At 33.3% G+C, this 22,965-nt stretch overlaps 3 protein-coding genes across 6 annotated transcripts in view; 2 read left to right on the forward strand and 1 right to left on the reverse strand.

Moving 5' to 3' along the window:
• Positions 1 to 990: 990 nt before the first annotated feature.
• On the reverse strand, positions 991 to 11,178 carry LOC122715989 (dynamin-binding protein-like). Of its 3 annotated transcripts, none has more exons than XM_043938654.1 (9): positions 10,896 to 11,178; positions 5,218 to 5,250; positions 4,987 to 5,105; positions 3,456 to 4,880; positions 3,135 to 3,284; positions 2,336 to 2,956; positions 2,083 to 2,265; positions 1,341 to 1,946; positions 991 to 1,270 (listed from the first exon to the last, which is right to left on the reverse strand). In XM_043938654.1, the coding sequence occupies exons 3-9, from the start codon at positions 5,098 to 5,100 to the stop codon at positions 1,082 to 1,084; spliced, it is 3,288 nt and encodes a 1,095-aa protein (XP_043794589.1). In that variant the 5' UTR covers positions 5,101 to 5,105; positions 5,218 to 5,250; positions 10,896 to 11,178; the 3' UTR covers positions 991 to 1,081. The 3 variants fall into 3 exon arrangements, with proteins under 3 accessions (XP_043794589.1, XP_043794588.1, XP_043794587.1); XM_043938653.1 differs by having other exon boundaries at positions 5,218 to 5,395; XM_043938652.1 differs by lacking the exon at positions 10,896 to 11,178 and adding an exon at positions 5,506 to 5,864 and having other exon boundaries at positions 5,218 to 5,395.
• LOC122715990 (putative GTP-binding protein 6) lies at positions 6,341 to 7,871 on the forward strand. Its single transcript, XM_043938655.1, has 2 exons — positions 6,341 to 7,348; positions 7,423 to 7,871. The coding sequence occupies exons 1-2, from the start codon at positions 6,341 to 6,343 to the stop codon at positions 7,849 to 7,851; spliced, it is 1,437 nt and encodes a 478-aa protein (XP_043794590.1). The 3' UTR covers positions 7,852 to 7,871.
• An 836-nt stretch (positions 11,179 to 12,014) lies between the features above and the next one.
• LOC122715946 (plexin-A4) overlaps positions 12,015 to 22,965 on the forward strand; it is a 275,970-nt gene continuing 265,019 nt past the window's right edge. Inside the window, exons 1-3 of one of the 2 annotated variants that reach the window (XM_043938548.1) lie at positions 12,015 to 12,221; positions 12,406 to 12,595; positions 13,426 to 14,384. The gene's annotated coding sequence lies outside the window, so the exon portion shown is untranslated. The remainder of the gene's footprint in view (positions 12,222 to 12,405; positions 12,596 to 13,425; positions 14,385 to 22,965) is intronic. The other variant, XM_043938549.1, reaches the window with a different exon arrangement.

Consider the following 22,965-nt stretch of genomic DNA (forward strand, 5'->3'; position numbering starts at 1 on the left):
GTGTCATGATTAAATTTTTTTTTTTTTATTAAAATTACCTCTGATTTATATAGAACATTAACATGTTATATAAATTTTATTATACGATAATCATATGTAAAAAAATAAAAAAAAATATATATCGTTTATTTTTATATATAATAGAATTTATATTCTGTTTCTTCTGATTCTTTTTATATCTTTAATTTATCGATAATTATTTATGAAACTATCCAATTTTGTACTTTATTTCTGAATTCTTTGATTGTATAAAAATATTAAATAATTTTATAAGATTCGATATTGAGTCAAATGCAATATATAAATTATAAAATATTCTAAATAAAATTATTTAGAATATAAATTGTAGTATTAATAATTAGTAATAATTTAAAATTAATAATAATTTTATTTTTAGTTGTATATTTTTATAACTTTATGAACAATAGAACAATAAAGATAACATGTATTATAATATTAGACATATAACAGTGTATCTTCTTTGATATAAAATGCAAAAATATCATTAAAATATATTATAAATCATATTATATAGAAGTTTTATAAAATCAATTAAAAAATGTGTATAATGTATTTTTTTCAAACATATACAGTATACAAATATGTATACATGTTAATATATATAGATATGTATTTATATATTTAAATAATAAAATATTTTAAAAATATTTAAAGTGACATGGATAGTATCATAGAAGTAATATATTATTGTATAAATAAAATTATAATACACATCTTTTAATTATATTTTATATATGTATATATATATGTACAAATAAATACTAAAAAAGTACATTTAAGCGTAAAGCATGAAAGTATAAGTACTATAGGTATACAATATTTTAATACTTTTTCATGATTTTTAAAGATATAGTTGAAACATATTTAACAAGTTAAAATAATACATAATTTTTTGAATAATTCTTATTTAATAAATTAATTAAAACTTTAACAATAAAAAGCTATGTGTATTTTAAAAATATTAATATTAACAATTTAATATATATAATATATATATATAATATATATATATATATAAATGAATATATATATTAATAACAATTTATGAGTTTATTATTTATTAATCTGTAGGTGGTTCACGTAAATAATTTTTAGGTACGTAACCTTTATTACCGTAACGATCTTCCATAAGCCACCATTCATCATTTCCTTTCTCATCATGAGGTCTAACGAGTCTCAATGCTTGTCCTTTAATAACAGATAATGTTCCAGGTATTTTTATAGAAAAATCATATTCTGCATAGTAAAACTGAAAAATATTATTTATTTTAAATAATAAATAAAGGAATTTTTATTATATAATATATAATTAATATTACCTCATAGTTTAAATTTTGATATTGCTGGACTCTAGGAATTTGTTCAATATTACCATAATAATGAATATCTTTATTCATTTCTTTATTAATATTAAGATTTAGCAATTCTTGCAAATGTGATTGGAATGTAGATTTGAGTTCTTTTTCAGGAGAATCCATACAAATTAAATCAGGCATAGATGTATTACTACATTTATTTGATGTTGTAACTTCATTGGTAACTTGTTTAATTTGTGGTATATTTTGAAGTTGCAAACTTTTAGCAGGTAAAAATCCTTGAGCAACTCCATTATCTACAAACCATCTAGAATTATCACCCATAGGATCTTGTTTCTTAATAACTGCAACTAATGTTCCACGTGCTGCGCCCATATCCAAAGATGAAGTGCTTGGTACATTTTCTGTAACAACATATAACTTATCATTAAAATATTTATTTTTTAATGAAATTCTTTGTCTTTCACTTTGCGGACACCAAGTAGATTGTGCTTCTTCTACACGTGGATTTGATCCAGCAAATGCAAAACGAGTTATTTGATTCCATAATAAATTATGATTAACTAGAAATGATTCCAAAATATCCTGAGATGTTAATTGAGTTGAAGTCTATAAAAATAAATAAATAATAATATAAATAAATTGTATAATTTCTATATAGTTTTTATATATTTATCTATATAATTATTTTAGTTATATATATTTATTATTATTTATATTTTTTTCATAATTTTGTTTGAAATACCTCACAGAGATTTAAATATCTTTTGGTAATTTTTCCACACAAAAATTTTCTAGCATGTGCAAAAGCACTAATACAATTTATTAATATATTTGTTGCTGCATCAATGACAATTGGTAATTCTTCTCTTAATTGATGTGTTAAAGCTTCATAGTTACTTTTTGCTGTTGATAGTTCATCTTGTGCCTATAAAAAATAAAATATTTTAATTATAATATTTAGAAAAGTAATTAAATATAATAACCAATAAATGTACAATTTTTGATTCTTTATATTTTTCACTTTTAGAAATAGCAGCATCATAATCCAATAATTTATCATGTGTCTTTGTTATTAACACAGCAGGTCCTTCTAATAAAGTTGCTAAACAATTTACTGGTTCACTAACTCTATTTTTTAAACATATTTTTAAATCTTGAATAAATTGTGACCAAATTATGGATCTTATATCTCTAAGTTTCTTTGCTTCAATATTTACTGTTCCTTGATAATACTGAATTATAAAATCTGATATCATTTCTCCTGAAATAGCTTCATCACTTAAATATGTAAGACAATTTTCAACATCTTTAGATAATTGCAGAGTACATTTTTCAACAGATCTAAATTGTTTCTCCAATTCTTCAAATTCTGGATCAATAGTAACATTTGTTAATCCTAGACTTGAAGCTAATCGTATACTCAATCTAGTAGACATTTTTGCTACAGAATGCATATTAAGTTTAGCCATTTTTCTTATTAATGTGTTGTCATTATCTAAATATTTTGATACTAAATCTTTTCGACGTTTATACTCATTAATATGACTAGCAACAGTAGTCATTGTTTTCCATGCTTCTTCAACTGTATATTTATCAGGATGATTGTCCTCAGTACACTAAAAAAAAAATAAATATTTAATTTTAAAGAAGTTTATAATACATTAATGATTTTGTGTGTGCGTGTGTGCGTGCGTGCGTGCGTGCGTGCGTGCGTGCGTGCGTGTGTGTGTGTGTGTGTGTGTGTGTGTGTGTGTGTGTGTGTGTGTGTGTGTGTAAATATTATTATCAACTAACCTTTACTAATTCATATAAAATAAGAGGATACTTTAATATTCTTTGTACTGGTTTTATAAGAATAGAACTCATATCGAAACAAGCTATTTGATATCGTAATGTTTCAATACCTTTATTGAATATTTTCATTATTTCTTCATTATTTTCATACTGAAATTATAAAATGATACATAAAATATATATATAAAAAATACATAAAGAATATAAAGAATATAAGAATATAAGAATATAAAGAATAAAGAATATATAAAATATATATATAATATATAAATATAAAATATATATATAAATACATAAAGAATATAAATAAAATATAATAACCTTTTTTAATAAACCTAGAGCAGCTTCGTGATTTCCACAATATTTAACATAAACACTTTTTAGTTTTTCATTCATTTCTATAAAGCAAGGACCAATAGTTTGCAATTCTTCATCACATCCTTTCATTGCTTTTAATATCATATCTAACAATTCTTCTGCAACTTGAATAACATCATAAAGATTTCCAAATAAGGTAATCACATCTATTCCCAAAGATTCAAGTTGATTTGGATTATGTAAATTAAATGTTTCATATGTTAACTTTAAGTCACGTACATATTCTTTTTCAGTAAGAACTAATTCTGATATAACATTTTGTCTTTGATCTGCTCTCTTTTGTTTAATTTCTAAAGTATCATTATCAACAATACTAATTTGTTGATTAATATTACTTGAAATGTCAATGTTTTCTATCATATTTCTTTGTAAAGGAGTTCTACCCGGTGCAGGTACAGGTGGTGCTGGTCTATGCGGTTCTGAAATTCTTTTTGATTTTTGTTCATCTGTTTTTTTAGGAACTCCTTCTTCATATGGTATTATTACAAAATCTTCGAAAATATCTGTACTAACATCCAATGATTCTGTAGACAATGGACTTAAATAGCTTCTTGGACATAAACCAATTTTACCAAAGTGATCTTCAACATTAACCCAATCTGAATTTGCCATGTTGATTACTTTAACAGTATCACCTTCAAAAATACTTAAATCTCCATCCATTTGAGCTTTAAAAGTATACTCTACTTTTGCTTCAGTTCCTGGCATTAATTCATTATACTGTACTATATTTGTTTCTTGATTACACAAATTTTGTTCATTATTTGTTTCATTACAGTCTACTATAATATTAACATAAGATATAGGAAAAATGCCATTTTGATTATCTTTTGTACCTTCTATCCATTCTGAATCTATGTGTTTAATGAGGTGTACTACTTCTTCTGCTTCAAAACTAAGTTCATTTGGAAATTGAGAATTAAATGGATATAAAGTTATAGCATATGGTTTTACATCTACTGTATTTAAATTACTTGTATTTTTTAAACTTTCTGTTACATTTGAAGAAATTGATTTGAATTCAGGAAATAAATCATAATAATTTGGTGCAGGTTCTTCAACAGATATACTTGTAGAAGGCATTTCAATATTTCTATATATATTTTCATTATAATTTATGGATGAAGAATTATCTGTTGCAGAAGCTGTATCTAATTGATCTACATTGTTATTTATATAAGATATAAAATCTTCTGGAAACATTCCCGTTTTACCATCTTCTGTTGTTCCATAACACCAACCATCTTCAAGAATTTCTGTAACAGTGACTATTTCACCTTCTACTAAATCAAGTTCTTCTTCTAGTTGAGCTTTTAAACTAGTTTTTATTCTAGCTTTTTTCTTTATAATCTTTTTCTCTAAGGTTTTCTAAAAGTAATAGTTTATTTATAGATTTCACTTACATTTCTTATTTGTGTTGTTAATTTTATTGATTATTTGTATATTGAAAAGTTAATTTATATAATAAATATACCTTTAATAGTTTGGTATCAAGTTGCCATACATGTGTTAAAGGAAAAATACCCTTTTTAGTATCTATTTGACCTAAATACCATCCAGATCCAACATTTTGTAATCCTATGATCATTTCTCCTATTTTCATATAAATATAATAAAAAATAAATAAAAATAACTTTATTTTAAAGTAAATATATCAAATACATTTATAAATTTATATTATATATATATATATATATATAAATACCTTGAGAAAAACATAAATCTCCATCTTGTTGTCCTGGAAAGGCAGTAATTGATATAAACAAAGTTTCTGAGTCATGTAAAAATGGAATTTCTACTTTATGTAAATGATTCGAAGGAAACTTTCCAGTTCTGCCTCGAGATTCTCCATAACACCAATATCTGTCTATGATACTATATATCTATTTCAATTTTATGAAAAAAATAATTTAATTATTTATTTATTTATAACAAGATTATAAATAAATGTTTATAAATATATATATATATATATATATATTTATAAAATTACCAAAAAATATTCTCCTTTATGTAAACTTAATTCTCCATCAATAGTTGTTAAAAAATCAGATAGAACTCTTGTTAATAATCCTGGTTCCATTTTTAAAAATTTAAATTAATTTTATTTAATTTTTAAAAATTATAATTTCTAATTTTAGAAAAATTGACACTGTCAGTTCCATGATAAGATCTTTAGTCACGTGGCAAAAATATCTGTTTGAATGTCGATTTTCGAGTTTAACTCGTACACGAATATACATTAATGTGAAACAGTATTGAATTTTTTAAAATATTATAACAATACAAGATATAACGAGACATTATATATAAATATGTAATGTATAAAAATATTATTGTATATTATATTATTTATTATAAAAAATACAATATATTAAGTTTAATAAAAAAATATACCTAATGCTTTTTTTATTAAGAATAAATTTACATATAAATATTAAAATTTGTAATTAATCCGATGATTGTTAATTATTATGAAATAATAATAATTTGAAATAATTAAAATAAAATACATTCTTAGATCTCGAATATTTTGAATGAAAGAAATTATTAAGTAAGGTTAAGTATCTTATTTTACAATTGATATAATGTGAAGTATATTTACAAATTTATACATTTTATATTTATATAAGTTAAAAATATTTATGTAAATATATGTAATATATATAATGTCAAATTTTTTTTAAATTATTATATTATTATATTATATTATTTATTTTATCAATTTACTACTAAATTGTAGGTTATAAAATAACATGTTATTCTTATTTTATATGTTACATTTAAATACATATATAAAGAATTAAATGCCATATAATTATTAAATAATGCAATGCTTGAAAAGACTTGTAATTTTAAATAAATTACAATATGTAAGAAATAAGAAAAAAAAATTATTGAATTATATTACTTATCAATATAGATACAAATCTGATATAATATTTGAAGAATATAATGAAACTGAAGAAGAAAAAGATATTTATTCAAAATTGGCTAAAGATTATTTAGGATCAATTCTCAGTGGAAATAGAGTATTTGTTATACAACCATATATAAAATGGGGTGTTAAAAAAAAAAGAAATACTACACCTCAATTGCAATTAGCAGAGGCAATAACACTTATTAACACTCTACCAAATTGGAGTGTTGTTGGTGAAAAAATAGTTCCATTACTTTCTTTACAAAAACACAAATTAGTTGGTTCAGGAGGTCTTGAAATTTTAAAAAAAGATATTAAAAATTGTGCAAATGTTACAGCCATATTCATTAGTACAAATTTATTGAAATTTGTACAAATTGCTGAGTTACAAAACATTTTTCATTTACCAATTTATGATCGCTATAGTATAGTTATTCATATTTTTCGAGAACATGCAAAAAGTCCAGAAGCAAAATTGCAAGTAGCCATAGCTGAAATTCCATATGTAAGAAAGAAAATGATTGATTTAACTAATTATCTTATTGGACAAGTAAAATTTGATGAAAAAACAAAAAATTTACTTCAAACCAGAGAAAAAAAATTAAGAAATGCATTAAAGAAATTGAAAGAACATAGACAAATGATAAAACGTCATAGATCTAGTTATGGTTTTCCAACTATTGCTATTGTTGGATATACAAATGCTGGTAAAACATCTTTGATAAAAGCATTAACAGGAGATGCTTCATTACAACCAGAGAACAAACTATTTGCTACTTTAGATACAACAGTACATCAAGGATTACTTTCAAATAGCTTGAAAGTATTATATATTGATACTATTGGCTTTATTCAAGATGTACCGGAAAGTTTATTAGAGCCATTTCTAGTAACTTTAGAAGATGCTATAAGTGCAGTATGTACAATTTTATTTTTAAAAATTACATTTTAATTTAAAAGTGTATAAAATAATTTTTTAATTTTTTATAGGATATTTTAATTCATGTGTTTGATATAAGTCATCCTGATGTCATAGCTCAAATCCAGCATGTTCAAAAAACAATACAGTCTATGATAGATGAAAATAAAGTAATAATTAATGTTGCTAATAAATGTGATATGGTTGAAAAAAATGAGATAGAAGACGTTTTACCTGAAGATGCGTTTACCGTTTCTGCTATCAAATTAAAAGGCATTGATTTATTACAATCAAAAATACAAGAAGAAATAATACATGCTGCTAATTTAATAAAAAAACGTATTAAAGTAGGAAATGGAAGTGCAGAAGCATCATGGTTATACAAAGAAACAACTGTTTTAAATGTTGTACCTGATCCCAAAAATTCACAATATCTAATAATGGATGTATTTATGACAACACCTATATTTTATAAATTTAAACGGATTTTCAATGTTTAAATAAATTTGAATTTATTTCACTTCTGTTATATCATTTTTTTATTTCATAATTTTATTTTATTCTATTCATTTTTTTCATTTAACAATATAAAATACAAAATAGAATACATAAATAGATAAAAGTCAATATTTGATCAATTAAAATAATATTATTGATAGTGAAAAATTATTATATTAATTAAATAATTATTATTAAATAATTAATAAATTATATAAATTATAAATTAAATAATTTTTAAACCAATTTAGTCATTTAAAAAATATAAGAGAGAATTTACCTTAAAATTTTTCAGATTGAAACATCTTTTTTAACTCAATTTTTCCTTTTATGATAGTCATCTCATACACGTGTGCTGCACGTGTTTCTCTACAATACTTCTGAATACCAGATGTATGATATATAAGTTGAAATTTCAACTATATTTATCTTCATTAAATGGATTAAAAATTTTATTATATATTCGTATTCGTTACGAATAACAAATCTAAAAAATATCTTAAAATTGAGTATTTAGAAATTATTTTATTTATAAAAAAATAAAAAATAAAAATTTAATTATTAAATATTTCAATCAGTGGAACAAGTTATTGAAAAATTTAAATAAACGAAAAAATTAAAAAATATATTTAATATAATAAATTCGATTCCTTTTATAAAATATAACACAATATTTTTGACGAATTATAATTATTTTTATATAATATTCGATCAACAATTCTGATTAATAATGCAATTTCAATCGCATTCTTCTTAAATAAGTAGCACCTATAAATATATTTTTATCATGTGCAAATAAAAATTATTTGCAACTTCTTATATATATTTAGATTCTCTTTAGATTGCATTCAATAATATTTTTCACTTGCTCTTCAACGATTCATATGAATCGCATTTAATCTTATGATTTTACAGCACAAATATATATTATTTCAAAATAAAAATTAAAAAATTTTGAAATAGAAATAATTTGAAATTCTAATCAGATTTAAAATAAATATATATCGTTCAAAAATAAAATCTTTATATGAAATTTTCTATTTAAGTATATTGCTTAAGTATATATGCAAAATCGAGCAATATTTTATATAAATCAATTTATAATGCGATGCATAGATTGCAAAAGATGTATATAATTTCATGTTATCGAAGAATAAAATTTAAATATAAAAATAATCTGTATGAAAACAAAGATATAAAAATCCAACAAAATAAATGATAAATGAGATAAGAAGGCTCATCATATTATTCATACAACTTACTTTAATGTACACATTACTTACTAATTTGATGTACACATAGGAATTTTATTTTTATTAAGAAAGATGGTAATTAAACAGGATTCAATTTTATAGATGGATAATAACAATGAAATAAATGTTTAAAATTTAATGAACGATTTTTTTTATTTGAAAATTTTTTATAGCAGTTTTAAAAATAATATTTATTAAGTTTATTTATCTTATTTTTCTTATCGAATAAAAGCACGATCATTCGCCATAAGAAAATTCACGGCGAGGATATTAATAATATGATATATAAATATAATTCAGAATTAGTGATTCATGCATATATAGACATAGAAAATCGTCTCGAAGAATTAATCGCGAACATTGTTGCGAAAAGTTTCGATGTGAGTTTATTTTTCAGCAAAGGAATTAATGAAGGATTGATATCGCGATTATATAATTCTTCCCTACGAAAAGGATTTGATGTAGCAAGAGCCCGATCGACAACCAGCAAACGGGCCGCGATAATTAATTACGAGCGTGACGTCGCTTTAACGTCGTTAATTTTCATTATCTCGATTGGAATTCGCTTGTAGTGCACCGTGTACCGCTTTCGGGCTTGCTAATTTCGCGCCTCGTCTCGGCCTCTCCGCGGAAAAGGCATTAATAATTCTGGCTGTCCTTGCAAAATTTGTCACCCACCGCGGCCAGGCCGCGGTAACGTTAACGTTGGTCACGCACACCAGACACTTCGCTATGCTATGCTTTCACGGATGCAAGGATCCCAGCAATGCACTTTGCATGTTGTCTGGATTATTAAAGCGAACCAAGTGAAACCTAATTATCGTGGTGCCACTCCTGGCACTGACTCTAGCCGAACGACTAATTTCCACCGCTTTCCTACTGTTTACCGAGGTAACAAAGCAACAACTTTACATTCCCGCCGCTCCCAACCTGTGGGACGACTCTAATCTCTGTAATCTTCACATGTCTACGCGTCAGATGTATCATTACTTATCATCATTTTGAGCTTTTCGTTTTTTATATTTGCGAGAATTTATCAAGGATGAGATAATGAAATAATTGTTAAAAATTATAAATATAGAAATGGTTTCCTAATATCTAGAACACAATTTTCTGAAGAATACAATTTTCATGAGAATATGATAGGTAAAAGTATCAATGACGTATTATCATATTGTTTGTTGTGAAGTATTTGTTGTATAATAAAAATTCTTTTATGCATTTTGTTGAATTTTATCTTTTAATTAATAATGATTGTATTTCTTTTATTCAACGTATCATTTCGCCGTTTTAACGCTGTACGTTTATCTGATACTTCAACTACAAAGCTGTAGCTTAACTGGGCAACTGTAACCCAACAATTATACGAACGATTGACTAACGAATGTCGATCGGTGAGTGACTCGTATAATGCAATGATTGGCTGTCGCGCTGATTCGGTTGCTGTTACAGATTCAATTACGGCTCCCACGGCTTGATATTTTGCACCGCCGATTGAACGATCCGAAATCGACTGAATAGAACTTTGATCTCCAATCGTCGTTGGTCATAAAATCGAATTAAAGTTGACTATTCGCGTAAATAACAAAAATAATATGTCACGATTCTTATGACTTCTTTATTTAACATATTTTTAATCAAATATTATTTCGATAATATTTTTCTTTATTTATGCAATGTTTTTATATACATTATTTTAATATTTTTTCATGAATCTTTCATCATATAATGTAAACGACGCGATGCAACGCGATGAGACACTTATATGTTTAACAGTTCGTACATAACCTTACCTTAAGATTAAGTCGTTAAGTTCTATCGTGTGATGATTAATTAAGAGAGTCGCACGACACCATACCGGTTCGACGAGGCATATATTTCGTCTGTTGACAGGATATTCTAGTGATCAAGCTTCCAGAATTAATTGCATCGTTAAAGTCGTCGAACAATGTCTCGCAATGAGAAATCAATGCTCAAGTGAAGTTTTTTATGTGATATTATCGATGTTTTCGAAATGGATATTATCCAAACGAATAGCGAAGCCGATATTTTTAAATAAATAGAGAAGAATTTGAATGTTCAATTCCGTATAGAAGATATTCATATTGACAAATATCTTCGTCAAATATCTTCAGCACTGATTTCTTTCCACATCTATCGATTATGATAAAATGTAACTTGTAAATATGATATAACTATCGTTTATTTTGTAAGTTTGAAGAAACAAGTGAAAACAGATGAACGTAGACTATTAAAATATTTCATTCGTTTATACAATCACAACTCAACTTAACGGGGCGAAAGTTAGACTCGTATAATCTGAATTTAGGCCCCCCATTTTGGGTATATTTTTTATTGTAAAAAAATTCATTCTCTTTTATAATAAAAAGTGTTTAAAGTTTTTGGTTATTTATTTATATATGTTTATTTATTTTAATTCCACGAAACTAAAAATATATTATATTTTAGAATATTAAAAACACCTTTTCAATTTTAATTACATAATAAAATTTTAATTATATCATTATTGTATTTTTAATAACGATTAATATTAGTTAACATTCCTTTTTTTATAATGATATTTTAATCATAATTTATTGCACAAATATTCGCTAGGTTGGCGCCCTTGGATGAAGTTAGACGGGCCTGCCGACAAGCTCCAGCATTGGCTGTTTCGCGGGCGTGGGAGCTCTGCAGGGTTCAGTTAGTCTGCACGGGTAATAGAACTGCGCTGGGGGTGAGCATAAGAACGAAGAACGGTTAGTATATCTTCGCGAAGGGTAGGAGCAATAGCCGGTTGGCGCAAGTGCGGCGGGGATATCGTAGCCTGGCGGAGCCCAGTCGAGTCCCGTGAGTCCGGGCAAGCACAGCTATTAAGATAGTACGTGGTGGTGGTGTAGGCGTCGTCCGGGACTGAGATTTTGAGCCGCCATCAAGAAGTATCTCCACGGTGTGATTGTGCGTTTACGTGTAATCGTCAGTTCCGCGTGGTACGCATCAAAACCGGCTCGATTCGTGGTTGATTTTATTGTTTCAGAGAACTAAAAGAGCTTTATTCTGTTGTACCGCGTGTTATAAGAGTGTGTATGTGAGTGTGCGTGTGTCTGATAAAAAGAAAGGTTAGAAAGATGTAAAGAGTAAATGTAGAGAGATACAAGCGAGAGGGAATTGAAGGAAAGAGAGAATGAGAAAGAAAGAAAGATGGAATATAGTCGATGCGTATTAGTATGAGTCGAAAGAGCGGCTATTCGACCGAACCCGGCGAGGAGGAGGCGAGAGCTGTCACTTCGATCGCCATTTTAGCGCCGAGGCGGTGAAGAACCACCGGGTATGCATGCCGGCAGTGGCGACGAAACGGGGCGCCCTGACACGATGGATGGTGGTGCTGTTCGTGGGCTGTGGCTCTTTTAGTGACTTTTCTCGCGAGTGTATCTTATTGTGTTTTGGAAGAAACGAATATGCGAAACGATAGAAAAGAGCAAAGGAAAAAGTGGTAAGCGCGCGTCGATTAGAATATGTTCAGTGTATCTCGTGTCGTGTAAACTGCGTTTTATATTTGTCCATCTCTGTCTCTGCTCCAACACTTGATTTATGTTATTTTGTGATATATCATTCGTTTTAATTTAGATATATATATATATATATATATATATGTATATATATATATAATTTTTCCTATTTCGTTGTTTGAGATATGCGTTAGAAAAAATGTCACATCACATTTATCAGTGAAATAATATTTCAAAACTAACAGTTTTCAAAAACTCGATATCTTGGTTATATCAGTGAAATTTCGAATTCATTATGGCGCAATTTCAATGAAATCTCATTTTGATTAAATCAACGATCTCATGCACGCCGGTGACAGTCAAGTGTCGAACGTATATGCGCGTGGTTAATTCGAAATAGTGAGGAAGAAGAAAGGGTGCTGGTGAGAGTGAGATTTATAAGATGCATACATGTGAACGTAACGAATATGGAGGAAGAGAGAGAGATAATAAAAAGAGACGAATGAAGAAGATTGGAGTGTAGGAAAAGAGAGAGAAAGAGAGGGAGAGAATTGGGTGGCACGCACGTAGTGAAAAAGTGAGATGGAAAGCGATGAAAGAGAAGGAAAGAATGTATGCATGTATGTGTGAAAGAGTGAAAGGGGTTAGAGAAAGAGATAAACGAAGGACGGCGCCATACTGGCTCTCCGGTAGTTTCGTGGCATGTTAGGCAATCTTTCTTTCTTTCTCACTCACATTCTTGATTCAGTTTACAAGTCGTCGATCGTTCGTTATATCGCATGGAAGCCTCTGATCGATCGCAAATGGTTTTTAGGTACGTACAACGATAGGCTGTCTTTGTGCCGGAACTGAGCAGACACCTCTCCCTTTCGGATCGACGGACCTGTTTTCCACTTCATGACGGCGAAAGAAGAATCAGTGGTGGTGTCACGACGACGTTAGAACCACTTCGCTGGCCGCGTATATAAACCCGTGGAAGACTCAACTACATACGGAGGAATCGAACAGGCGCGCACGATGATTCTGCGCGTCTGAGAATACCGAAGAGAGAGGGAGCAAGATAGATAGATGGATAGATAGATAGGTAGATAGATAGATAGAGATAGATAAAACGATAGAACAGATAAAACGTGTGAAAAGAAATACACGACGAATTAAGAATTTGCGTATATATTTGTGTTTATCGCGTTCGGTAGTGGATAAAGAAACGAGTGATAACTGGCAATCTACGACAAAAAGTGAAAAAGAAATATCTAAAAGAATCTAATTGAAAGGAACACGAATGATGTTATTGTTTTATGTTATGCGTTTTTTCGATTCCTGATGATCAGTGCTTGCTTTCAGTGTAACCGATTAACAGACTCTCGCGAGTGTCTATCGATTAAATCGTCGATAGAAAATCAGAGAAGGAAGTGACAAAATTTTTTTGAAAAAAAAGAAGAGAATTAGAAAAAAAGAACGAGTGAAACGTAAAAAAAGAAAGCTATATAACAAAGAAGAGAAAATCCAAAGAAAATAAAGAAAAAAAACAGAAGAGAATAGAAAATTGGTGACGATTGTGAGTGGTCAGTCCGTGGTGTGTGACGAGAAAGTGTGTGCTCTAAACGGAGCACGTTACAAAGGAATAGAATATCGAGGACGGGGGGTCCAGAGCGACATTGGGGGGGCGTGTGAGACTGATTTTGCCCCCCCTACCCCCTGTCTATCGTCTAAAACTGTGACTTCATCGTCGTTAAGTCAATTTTTCGTCGACGTTACAACGTTGCCGTTTAGGTGAGTCACATTCCATGAATTTTTTTTTTCGCGCCTGTATACGTATATCTATCAATTTCGTCATATTTTTTTTTTCCTTTGCGTCTCATTGATATTTATTTCTTTTTTTATTCAAATGCAAATCATTTATATTTACAAAACGAAACGAAATGCAGCATTGAGAGATTGTGAAAGAAATGAATTCTCGGATCTGGAGGGTAGGAGGAATAGGCTTTTTGTTTTCTGAGGTCGGGTGAACATTATGATAACGTACAATGTCGCGTCGGAATTCATTGTACGCTTAGTAACAGGCTACGTTCACTTCCTGGCCTGCTCTCTCGTTCATGTGGAGTAAGAAACAAACAGGCTTGAGTAGAGAATAGTTCTTCTTTAAGTGTTTTGTCTGTACCCCCCTATTCTCTTTGTTTTCGTTCATCCGCCCTCCGTCGTGTACCGGTCGTGTACAATCCAGAGATCTTGCAGATTTTGTTCCTGGTTGGAAAAAAGAAAAATTCGACGTTTATTCGTTACCGAAATACTATTAGCTTCAATTTCATTATGTATACGTTGTACGTATCCATGATATATGTTCGATCTCTGTTCCAAAATCTGAACAAGAACTCGTTGACTCTGTTAATTATATTGCGATCCTTTTTGAATAATATATTTATTTCTTTTTGTTCTATCTATTTTTCTATCTATGTTCTATCTATTTTTTTTGTTTGGTTTTATTTAAACATTCAAATGAAATAATAACGAATTACAAAATTTTCCTATTATTACGAATAATATTCCGTGGTGTAATCGTGTATTCTCGTTATAGGGAGTTCTATAAGATATGCTTAGTCACACACGGTTTAGCACAAGTATCGCGATTTTATAGCGCATGAACACGTATCATTACTTAAGGTGATCATTTTCAGCGTTCATAAGCTTTGCGAGAATTATGCGGTTAATTTAATGCATGCACCACGACTTTGGAGGAATCTTGAATTAAGCTCGTGTGCTAGTTAGTCGATTTTGGTTACCTGATTTATTTATATATGATATTCGTTTAACGTATGGTTCGATTCAATTATTCTTTCATGTGAAGGAACGTTTTTTACGGGAAAACTCTTCAGAGCCGATTGAATTTTTATTCAATCGTTTTTCCCTCTTCACCTCTCTCCTCCTTTTTCCTGTTTTTTAATGGAGGAAACGAAATTCAACGATGAAACGAATATGGCAGAATTTATATTTTTGTTAACGGTGCAATTACTTTCAAAATGATTGACGTCAAATAGTATGCGCTGTTTGCGCGACCGCGTTCGTCGGATTACATATTTAGCGAATGTCTCGGCACTTTTTTTCCTTTTTTTCTCTCTTTTTTTTTTTTATTTTCGTTCCCCCCCTTCTACCTTCGATTTTTCCCCTTTCAAATATAATTGATTGACAGCGTGCAACGTTGAAATTCAATTACCGTTGATACAACGCTCGAGTACCAGTCGACTTTTGATCAATACTCGAACTACGACCGTTTTTCCTACCATGTTTCTGGCGAATAGACATACACGGGTAAAAAACATACGCGGCGGGGGGTGTCGCCTCGTCGAAACGAAGCCTGGGTCGTTGGACCACCTCTTTGAGAACGGTGAATTTGCTGTAATCATTTCTGGAAACGCTCTGGTCGATGGTTGGAATGTGTTTTTTTTTTCTTCTTCTTCTTCTCCTTCTCCTTCTCCTTCTCCTTCTCCTTCTCCTTCTCCTTCTTCTTCTTCTTCTTCTTCTTCTTCTTCTAGAGTCTGAAAGAAATTCGTAATTACACAGGTTCGTTAGCGGTTGCCCGGTATTTCGTTTTGAAGTTAATCGACGATGAAAGAATTTCGCTTGGGATCACGATGAGCGGGGGCTTAAAATACGAGCAGCTTTCGTGGCTTTGACCATTAAAAGCCGTACTGCGATGCGGTTAACCTCAAAAAGTCTATAGTTCGGCCTTCCGTCGGCTACCCTGGGCAATTTCACTGGAGAATATGAGGAAGGATAGCGGAGGAACGAGGTCGGCCGCGTATAGGCTCCTCGTCGTCCTTTTTACTTTCTTTCGTTTTGCAGTTGCATCGAAAAGGTGTTGCGCGCGTCGTTAATGAAAGCAGGCCACCGTTTTATCGTTGATAATGCTAACTCTTTAATCGTCCAACCATCCTTTTCTTTTTGTTTTACTTTATTGCCACTGGGAAGAGGAATATCTTATAAAAAGAAAGAAAGAAACTTTTGTGATCGAAGAAAACTTTAAAAAAAAAAAAGATATAAAGGGATTAAAAAAAATTTCAACGATACATAAGTAAAAGAAAGATTTGTTGTTCTCGTAAAACGTTGCTCGCGAAAATCCTTTTCAAATACACGCCTCACGTTAATCCGATCGATCGGAGAAAAAAATATGGACAGGGTCATTCAGGGTCGGAGTGTACCTGAAATAACAGCAGGGCTCGTTGGATTACTCGATGTATTTGTTCAGAGGGTTCCACTCGTAAATTGTTTCTCTAGAGCTCGCGGGGAACTGTTACCATTCTCACAGATCGAACGGCGTTTGTTTGAAGGGAAGATCCGCTCGAACACTATGACTCTTACGTAATGAGTATCAGAATTCCTCAAATATTTGTAAACACGATTTTCTTTCTTGTTCCATTGCGTATACGTACAACGATTTATTAAGAATTATCAATCAAAAAATCTGAATCTCTCAAATCAAAGAAAAATCAAAGAAGCCGCCGAACGACTTGGGATCAAATTATTGATCTTCGGGTCAAATTGTACGAAAGCACATTTGAGTTGAGTTAATCATTCGATCGGGGTAACTTGATTTCAACCGTCTTAACCAATCGATTCTATCCGATCGTTAAAAAGATCAACTTTTATTGTCCCCTTCACTTACACCGTTTAGGCAATATCCATCCTCGATATCATTCCACGTTACGAACAATGAACTATTATAGAAAGCGTGTAGAACATAAACAGAACGTGCAATGATGAAAGGTACACAAATCGTTAGAGAGAACAAGGCGCCTCGTTTAAAGTACAGATGAAACAACCTGTACCGCCTAGCTTGTATCACACAATGATGCAACTGGGCACGGCACCCTTATAGAAAACGTGGTGCACGAGGAAGAACGAGAGGAGCATGCTTCGTGCACGACGAAACCTCTATGCCTCTCGACCATAGTCAGTTATATGTATACACATATATAATATATATAATACGTACATATATGTATACGTATATATATGTAGATACCGCGTATACACGCCGAGTCCTAGATTCTCTTGATTTCGTATCCGTGAGAGAGAAGAGAAGGAAGAAACTCGCAGCACACCAGAGTCCCACGGAGGCTCTTGGAGTGTCCTCAGTTATCTCGGTTAGAGGGGAGGGGAGGGCCTCACCTCTACGATTCTCTTCTCCTGCGGTCCCCTTTCTCTCGGCCCAATCCTTTCCAATGCATCCATCTCTATACCCTCTTCTTCCTTCTCGTTTTCTCCCTTTTATCCTCCGAGCAACAAATCTATCTCTCTCTTTTTCCCATTTCAATAGATCTTGTTTCTTCCATTCTTGTTCCTTATTACGACCAATCTAATCCTTTTCCCCTCCTTTGTTTCTCGTTTCTCTTCGAATCTTCCTCCGTTCCAATTCGTTTAATTCCGTATCTTTTTCTCTCCGTCACAATTTCGAACAATTTTTGTTATATTTTTTTTTTTTTCTTTTTTTAAATAATGCTTCGTCGACAACGTTAGATAGATGATAAAACACTCCTCGCCTCCCATGTTGACGCGCTACCATTGCCCAGTGATGTTTTTTATTTGTCCCTCTTATCGATCGACAATGATAAAGTTTAATTAGACCGGCAAAGAATTCCGGAGGGAATTACTCGACTCGTTTTAATATCCCTCGCGTGTTCGACGAATTCCAAAGGAGACCGTCCGAAAGACCAGAGACCTAAGATACCTAAGTGACCTGACCTCAACCTGTTCCCCTGTTCGCTACTCTCGTTTCCATCGTCTCTCTTTCTCCCCCAACAGTGGACCCCTCCAGCCTTCTTTTCTCCATCCATCCCTCTTTCCAATCTTTCTTTTTTTTTTCTCTCTCCCTTCCCCTTTTCCTTCCATCGGAATTCATCTTCCACCTATACGTCTCCGTTCTCTTTCATCCGCGTCCTTTTCGGCTGCCTCGTTTCTTCCCCTTTTTTTCCAAAACATTATTGTACCACCGTACCATTGACTCTTGTTTCGTTCGTTTTATTTTTCGTTTACGCACGCGGTGTTTAAGAAACGATCTTTATAGGCGTATCCCTCTTGGAACGAATTAACGATTTGAGAGCAACGAATCTCGCTGTCGAATTTTGTTTGTTTTTTTTTTTTTTTTAATTTCGATCTTTGCACGTGATTATCCTTCAATTTTCACGACGCAATTACCAATCGATATCGATCGATTCGAAACGATTTACTCTTTCCATCCACTAGTTTTTCGAATTCCATCAGCATTCACGAATACGTCTCGCGACTGTAAAATATATTATATCGAGAAAGGAAAAATTCGATGCATCCGCGGCGAAGATCGAAACGTCTGTAATCGTTCTTCGATGCTGTTGCGAGTGGAAACCCGTGCACGGTTGGAATTATAATTCCGGCTTGACCGGGTGCAGAATCATCAGGTACGACTCGGGGTTAAAGCTTATCTCTTGGACTGTTCCGCGGCAACGTAATGACGAAACAATGGCACGTCTTGATCGTGCATCGAATACCACGTGATCGTGGCTGGTTCGGCCAGATTTCACTCGCTCGCCCGCCCGCTCCTTGAATATGCAACGGCATTCCTCGTTTCTGCACACTTCTTAAAGGTCTTGATGCTCGGCCATGATTTATCGCTCGAGAAACGATGAAAGGTTTATCCTTGTTTCGATTACGCGCCAAACATTCCTCCTCGAGATTTAAAAAAAAAAAAAAAAAGAAAAAAAAAAAGGAAAGAAAAATCGCTCGCTCGAAGTTGGAATTCTGGTTCTTTAACCCGAACGGGAATCGGTTCGTGCCGGCGATGAGCGAGAAATATATTCAATCCGTGGTGGTATAATGCGCGTAAAATCTGCGAAATCACGAGACCCCCTCCTGCTCTACTCGTTGTGGCTCTATAATGCAAGAGGTGAATCGTTTAACGTGTGACGGAATTTCATGCAAACGCCGGCACGAGAGACGAGAAAGGCGTGTCTCCGAGCATACCGTACCGAAAAGGTTGAGAAACGAGTCGCACGCCATTAGGTAACACGCTAATCCGTTTCCATTAGTTATCTTTCGTCTCGACGTTTGAAAGTTTTACGTCACTTTCGTTAATCGTCATCGTTTCATTTAATTTTTGCCCGATAAATATCAAACTCAAAAAGTTGTAGTTTTATAAATCGACATTCGTATTATTCGATTTTTTCAAGAATGCAAACAAAAATTGTTAAACTAACTAAGACGATGGAACGATAAAAAAAAGTGTATCGTTTCTCCAGCTTCGAAATATCGAAAATTCTGTCCAATATTCTTCGAACGGTGCAGAGTTTGGGTCCTCTCGTGTTCTCTTCGATGGCCGTCGGTATTCTTCTACGCCCACTCTTCCGATCCCTATCTCTCTCTCTTTCCTACGCTCTCCCCTTACGCGTTATCCCATCCTTCTTCCATCTCTTGCCTTCTTCAACCGAGTCGCCGTGCCTCGTTTTCTCATTGTCAGCGTCTGTCTCTTTGTCTCTTTCTTCTTTCGCCGCTACGTCGTCCTCCCGGGGCCTTCTCTCCCCTCTCGCCCCTCTACCTCTCTTCTCCAACTTCTCGCGTGCCCCTTCCACAAGAATTCTCCTTTTCTACCAGGTCTTTCTCGGTTGCCTCGGGCTTTCCAAACTTCACCATCTTCTCCCGTGTCTGAAGGGAGGAGGTAAAGAAAGAAGAAGAAGAAGAAGAAGAAGAAGAAGAAGAGGAAGGGACCTTCTCGCCAGTAACCTTCTCTCGACGCGCCTTTTATTTTTCTTTTCTTATTTTCTTTTTTTTATTTTCTCCGTTTTCCCCCTCCTGCTCCGTCTTGATTTCTCGACTTCTTCTCGAGTCGTCCGCCCAGCTATAGCTTGAAAATTATTCTCTCCAAGTAGCCAAGGGACGATTCGGACGAAACTACGTCTATATATGCACTCTATTCCTTCCCTTCGTCTATCGTCTATCCATTCGTGTTAGTGTTCTCCTCTCTCGAATCTCGTCTCCTCCACCACCCCTTAATTTTCCTCCTCGCGGGAAGAGAACCGCGGCACACCGCGATTAAGACAAAATACAACTGATCCATCGAAGCGTAGAAGCCGTCGGCTTCCATATCTCTTCCCTCAGCTTCCCTATCGCCGCTCATCTTTCGACCTACCTAACCACGAAACTTGGGGTAATTGGATTTAATGAGCATTCTTTTCCTTCCCCGAGATCTCGATACACCGTGGACCCGTGCTCGTTCGATTGTGAAATACTCGAGCACGCTTTGCCCGCCTCACCGCTCCGATGTAACTAACTCGCTCCGCCAACTTGCCTCGATATATCCTTGCCTCGCGTAACGTCCAGGCAATCTTAGATCGAGGTTAAATTTTCGACGTTGAGCGCAAAATCGGTGGCTCTAACCATTTTCTCGCTCCCTCTAACGCACAATTTGCACGATATTACCATGCTTCTTCCTTTCCATTTAAACCAAGCCGATCTCGCTCTCGATCTCGATCGTCATCTTATAATCCCGACGAACAAGCCGACAATTTTTGTGGCTGGATTCCATTTAACGGACGGATAAAATCTCGCTTTCGTTCTGTTCTCGATCGGAGATCCGTCACCTACACCCTCACCCACGTTCTCGTCCCACGTCGCGCCAATCCCCTCCCCCCTCCCGATACCTCGTAACGACGTTCGCGGAACGGAAACGCGTTACACGGCTTCCAAGTTTCTTCTTCTTCAGGACGTGTCGCAGTTTTCTCGTAGTTTTCCAGCCGCGAACACTTCCCCTCCCTCTTCGTGTGTACTCTCGTTTCCGGCCGCGGAAAACGGAAAACCGTGTATCGAAGTTCGGGGAAGGGAAACTATGCCATGGTTGAAAAAGTTTGCCGGCACCATCATCGTTCCTCTGCACCAGGAGGACTATATCCGCCGCTGCATTTTTCGCGAGAAAGTTTCCACCTAAGTTTCCGCCTAATCGCGGCTGGAACCTCCGATTTATCGCCGATTTCATGTAGGGAATCGATCATTGTCTTCTTCAGGTGATCAATGGTCACGATAATCGATAACGTCGACTCGTTGGAAATCATTGTTCTTTTAACGAAATTGCACGTTCTTTTAACTCGTCTCTTCGACTCACCTTTGCTCCGCGTTAAAGATGCGATCGAGGAGCCAATTGGAGACGTGTTTACTCGGTGAAATTAGCGTGAAGCCTTGTTTCGCGATTGAGAGGGATTGTTACGGGTTTGTTCGTTCTCGTTTGCCTCTTCTTCGAGGAAAATAAAAATTGTTACCTTAGAATTTGGAATTTTACAATTTCGAGTTTCTATCCACCAAGAAGAATCGAATGGTAAAACTCGTAAAACGTCCATTACGATGCAATTATTTGTGGATGAAAATTCTTCTTCTGTATATATATCCGTGATATTTATATTCGTACGTAAATAGGAAAAAATGAGGGAGAGAAGGAAGAGGAAGAAAGTGGCACGGAAGAGGAGACATTTATTCGAGTTTGTTCGCGCTTTTATATATAGGGAATCTTTTTCTTGGGATGATCTAGGGGGAAGGGAGATACGATACGAGTTCGGATACGAAACATTACTTTGATAAAATGGAGGAGGACGGAGTGTTTTCGTCATAGATTTCACTTCGAACTTCCCCGAGTTACTTACAGTTGCAAAGTTGCGCCTCGGCATCGTTGCGCCGTGCCTCGAGACCTCTTGATCCGTTTAAATTTCATTTGTGGCCGCAAGGGAGAAGCCTATCCCTCTGTCTCTCCCCTCCTGTTGCCCCTCTTTTCCGTTTTCTGAAAAATTTGTCACCCTCCCCCGAGGCAATTTCCCGATGACACCGCGCTCGTGTTACACGCTCTTCCCCTCTCATTCTTCCCTCCACTCTCTCTCTTTCTCTTACTCTCTCCTCCATGTTAAAGAGCTCGACCACCTCCCTCTCAGGGGCGCACTCGACCTCCTTGCGTCCCTCCTTTCTTTGAGCAAAAGATTAACGCACTGCATTTATTGCGGCCAGTTTCTCGGGAAACGCCTATCCATCGGGTAATTCGCCCTCGCCGAGTAACCTTCCACCTGTAACGACCGATCTCGATCACGGTCTACGTTTACCAAGGTTGTAATTATACGCGGCTTTGTTAAATATCTCTTGTTTCTTTCTTTTTTCTTCCTCTCGAGAGAGGAGGCGACGAGTTCGCGTTTTTACTTTTTCGAATCGCAACACGTTTCGGAGAAGTGGAATGGAACTACGTAGAAGACGTTAAAAGGAAATTGGTGAATGTTTCTGTGTAATATTCTTGGAAAGGGATGAGAAGTGATCAAATTTTTGGGGATTCAGAAATGTGAATTTTCTAACTTTGTAA

This window comes from Apis laboriosa, unplaced genomic scaffold, assembly GCF_014066325.1.
Source record: "Apis laboriosa isolate Shangri-la unplaced genomic scaffold, ASM1406632v1 scaffold40_cov151, whole genome shotgun sequence".
In the NCBI taxonomy this organism is placed as follows: domain Eukaryota; kingdom Metazoa; phylum Arthropoda; class Insecta; order Hymenoptera; family Apidae; genus Apis; species Apis laboriosa.